The following is a 2,717-nucleotide window of genomic DNA, read 5'->3' as shown; positions in this document are numbered from 1 at the left end:
CCCCCTTTACAAAAGCTGCAATCCACAAAAAAAATCTGTAAAAATTACAAAAAACTCAGACAAAATAAAAAACCACACTCAACCCGCTAGCATCAGCAAGCTGATGCACCCGGGCCCACCTTCCATCCCTGTCTAGCAGGATTAAAAAAAGGTGGGTGGGATGGCCCCCGCGCGCCGCATTGAAGGCATTATGCAAAGGGGGGCCAACAAATATTGCCCCTCAGACTGTGCAAGTGCAACAGCGGAGGGGGTTGAGACTGACCCCCGGCTGGAATTACAGCGTGGGGGACAGCCTGGGGATTAGAAACATGAAGAGTGCCCCCATTTTAGAGGCAACCTATACATATGCTGACTCCCCCCAACCCCTCTTCGCGCTTGAGAACCTGCCAAATGTCTACTTGGCCAGGTCAACCATTGTCCAGACACCCACTCAGCCCTGACCACAGCCAGCTTGACAAACCGGTGCCGCCCAGTTTAGGCACAGAAACCAATCTGAGCTTGTTGCTAGATAGGACAAGTTGGCAAAACAATACGCCCACCCTCGAGACCTCACCCACCGTGTCCTACTCCACCACGCCCTCCCTGGGCCGCCTCAAACTAGCCCAGACCCTTACTCATTGGTGGCACGCTCGGATTGCTCACATCAATCAATTTTACCACCAACCAACATAACGCAACCCCAACGCCTGAAGACTTGTTGTCAGTTACCAATAAATCAAGTCTACATTGATACACATGATTGAAGCAGTCCTCGACCCTCTTGAATGGTCTTCAGAAAGTTGAGGTATTGAGAGCATTGAATATTGAGCTCCCTGGGAATGCCTACTGAGTTGAAGCCCGCTGAAATTCCACATCATCATGACAATCGGCCAGTCACTTAATTGCAAATCGCTCCTTCAAACACTCGCAGCTTGACCAAGTTCGTAAGCTTGAGGAAAAAACTCAAGCCCTCAATGAGTTTGCCTTATCCGATTGGTTTGTCTCAAATCTTACTACTCTAATATGCTGGGTCTTGGCTCATCGTGCTGTCTCATCTGCCCGCTGGAAAACCATTAATTGTTGTTTGGGCTGAACTAAAAGCTCAGGTGCGTCAGACTGGACTGAAGTCTCTGCGGCGATGACCCAACAGTTCTTGATGATTCTTCTTTCGCTTTATCAACTGATCTTAGGAGCATGAACTGGCTCTGCGCGAACACCAAGTCAACAAAGCCAAGCACCTCGAGATGGCGAAGCTTGAGCTGGCCAAGCGCGAAGGGCAAGAATTTCTTAGTGAAGCCAATATGGCTAGAATCAAAAATGGAAGGTCAAGGACCAAAGCTTTGGCCAGTGAGCTGACCTCTGATAAACATGTTTTAATCTGATACTAACAGCTTCTCTCCCCCATTGACCTCGATCACTAGGAGTACAAGAAAATCACCGGTCAGTCACCCCAGTCAGCATGGGCCCAAGTAGAGTCCATCACCCCCACCACTGGCCTTGCATCCTTTACCCGCACAGCATCACCCCCCTTCTGCGCGATACATGCACAGGGTTCACCCGCCACCTTCTAGAATTCCTTCCGGCCATATGTTAAACGCCTCAATGGTCCATAGACGTGGTCCTCCCGAGCCTGCTGCTCGGATGCGGCAAATTTCCGAAATTCTTGCTCACCCTACCAAACGAAAGGCCCGAGCGTCGCTAGGAGTTTTGAACCATCCACCCCGCGGGGTCGGCCACGCGCCTCATCCCAGCTCACACGCTCGACGACACAGTGGAAATATCACTGCCAAAATGGCTCTAAGGGCCCAAGCAGAAAGACTCCAAAGAAGACGACTAGGGACCCTTGACCTCAAAGCTAGACAACATAACTTGAAAGTACAGGCATTGCGAGACCTCCGGAAGCGTGAATAGTCGCAGAGCTGCGTGAGTGTGGGTTGCAACAACAAGAGATCAAGACCCAAGTCACTTTGCAAGCAGAGCAAGAAACGGCCTTGACCAAAGCTCAACTTTGCCAGATACAAGACTGAGACTATTGGCTGAAACTGAATGAAAAAGGGCTTGCAAGAGAGAGAAATCCTTGACCACCTCCAAAGGAGGCAAGAGAATGACCGTGAAGCCTTGCAAAGAGAGCTCAAACAACTCAAGCATCAACTGCGTTGCAAAGAGATCCTTGAAGCCAAGTTGTCAATCAAACAAGCAACGGAGAAGGGCAAATTGCCTCCCATGGGCATTGGTCAACCTTCTGTTGAAAATATTGTACCTCAGAATCCACCAAGAGATCTACTAGCCCAACCACACAGACTGACAATAAGTCAAAGCCTGTATTGGTAACTGAGAGCTCTGAGCCGCCAAACAACATTTCTCAGACCAACCCATTGTATTAGCATGGTAGTTGTCCATCTTATCCATCTTTATGCATGTAGTTAGATTTGCAACTTATACGTAGACATCCGTTTCCATTGTACGGTTCTCTAACCAAAAGCATCTTCATCATCTTGCTTTTGCTCAGAGTCAGAATTTCTACAATACAAACCTTATAGGTCTGATTCTATCTTTCTCACTCTTCAGATCAAGTTTCTTGTTCTCATCTCAATCTTGTATGTCAGGTTTGTTGTCTTGTGTCTGCCACCGCTGCCCGTGCTAGCTTGTGTGCAACACGTCCCCAAACCATTGTCTGACTCTTACATTGGAAACCCAATATTATCATAAAGGATACAAACTAAAATCCAATTTTGGGA

At 48.3% G+C, this 2,717-nt stretch overlaps 1 protein-coding gene across 1 annotated transcript; it reads left to right on the top strand.

Moving 5' to 3' along the window:
• Positions 1-390: 390 nt before the first annotated feature.
• PtA15_12A137 (uncharacterized protein) lies at positions 391-1,890 on the top strand (the record flags this gene model as incomplete). The annotated part of the gene is made up of 4 exons (XM_053161716.1): positions 391-558; positions 1,170-1,326; positions 1,401-1,432; positions 1,498-1,890. 4 exons carry the CDS (start codon positions 391-393, stop codon positions 1,888-1,890), a joined length of 750 nt encoding a protein of 249 aa, XP_053025706.1.
• Between the last annotated feature and the right edge of the window lie 827 nt (positions 1,891-2,717).

This window comes from Puccinia triticina, chromosome 12A, assembly GCF_026914185.1.
Source record: "Puccinia triticina chromosome 12A, complete sequence".
Taxonomy (NCBI): domain Eukaryota; kingdom Fungi; phylum Basidiomycota; class Pucciniomycetes; order Pucciniales; family Pucciniaceae; genus Puccinia; species Puccinia triticina.
The sequence above is the reverse complement of the archived record's forward strand: the minus strand, read 5'-3'. Positions and strand labels throughout refer to the sequence as shown.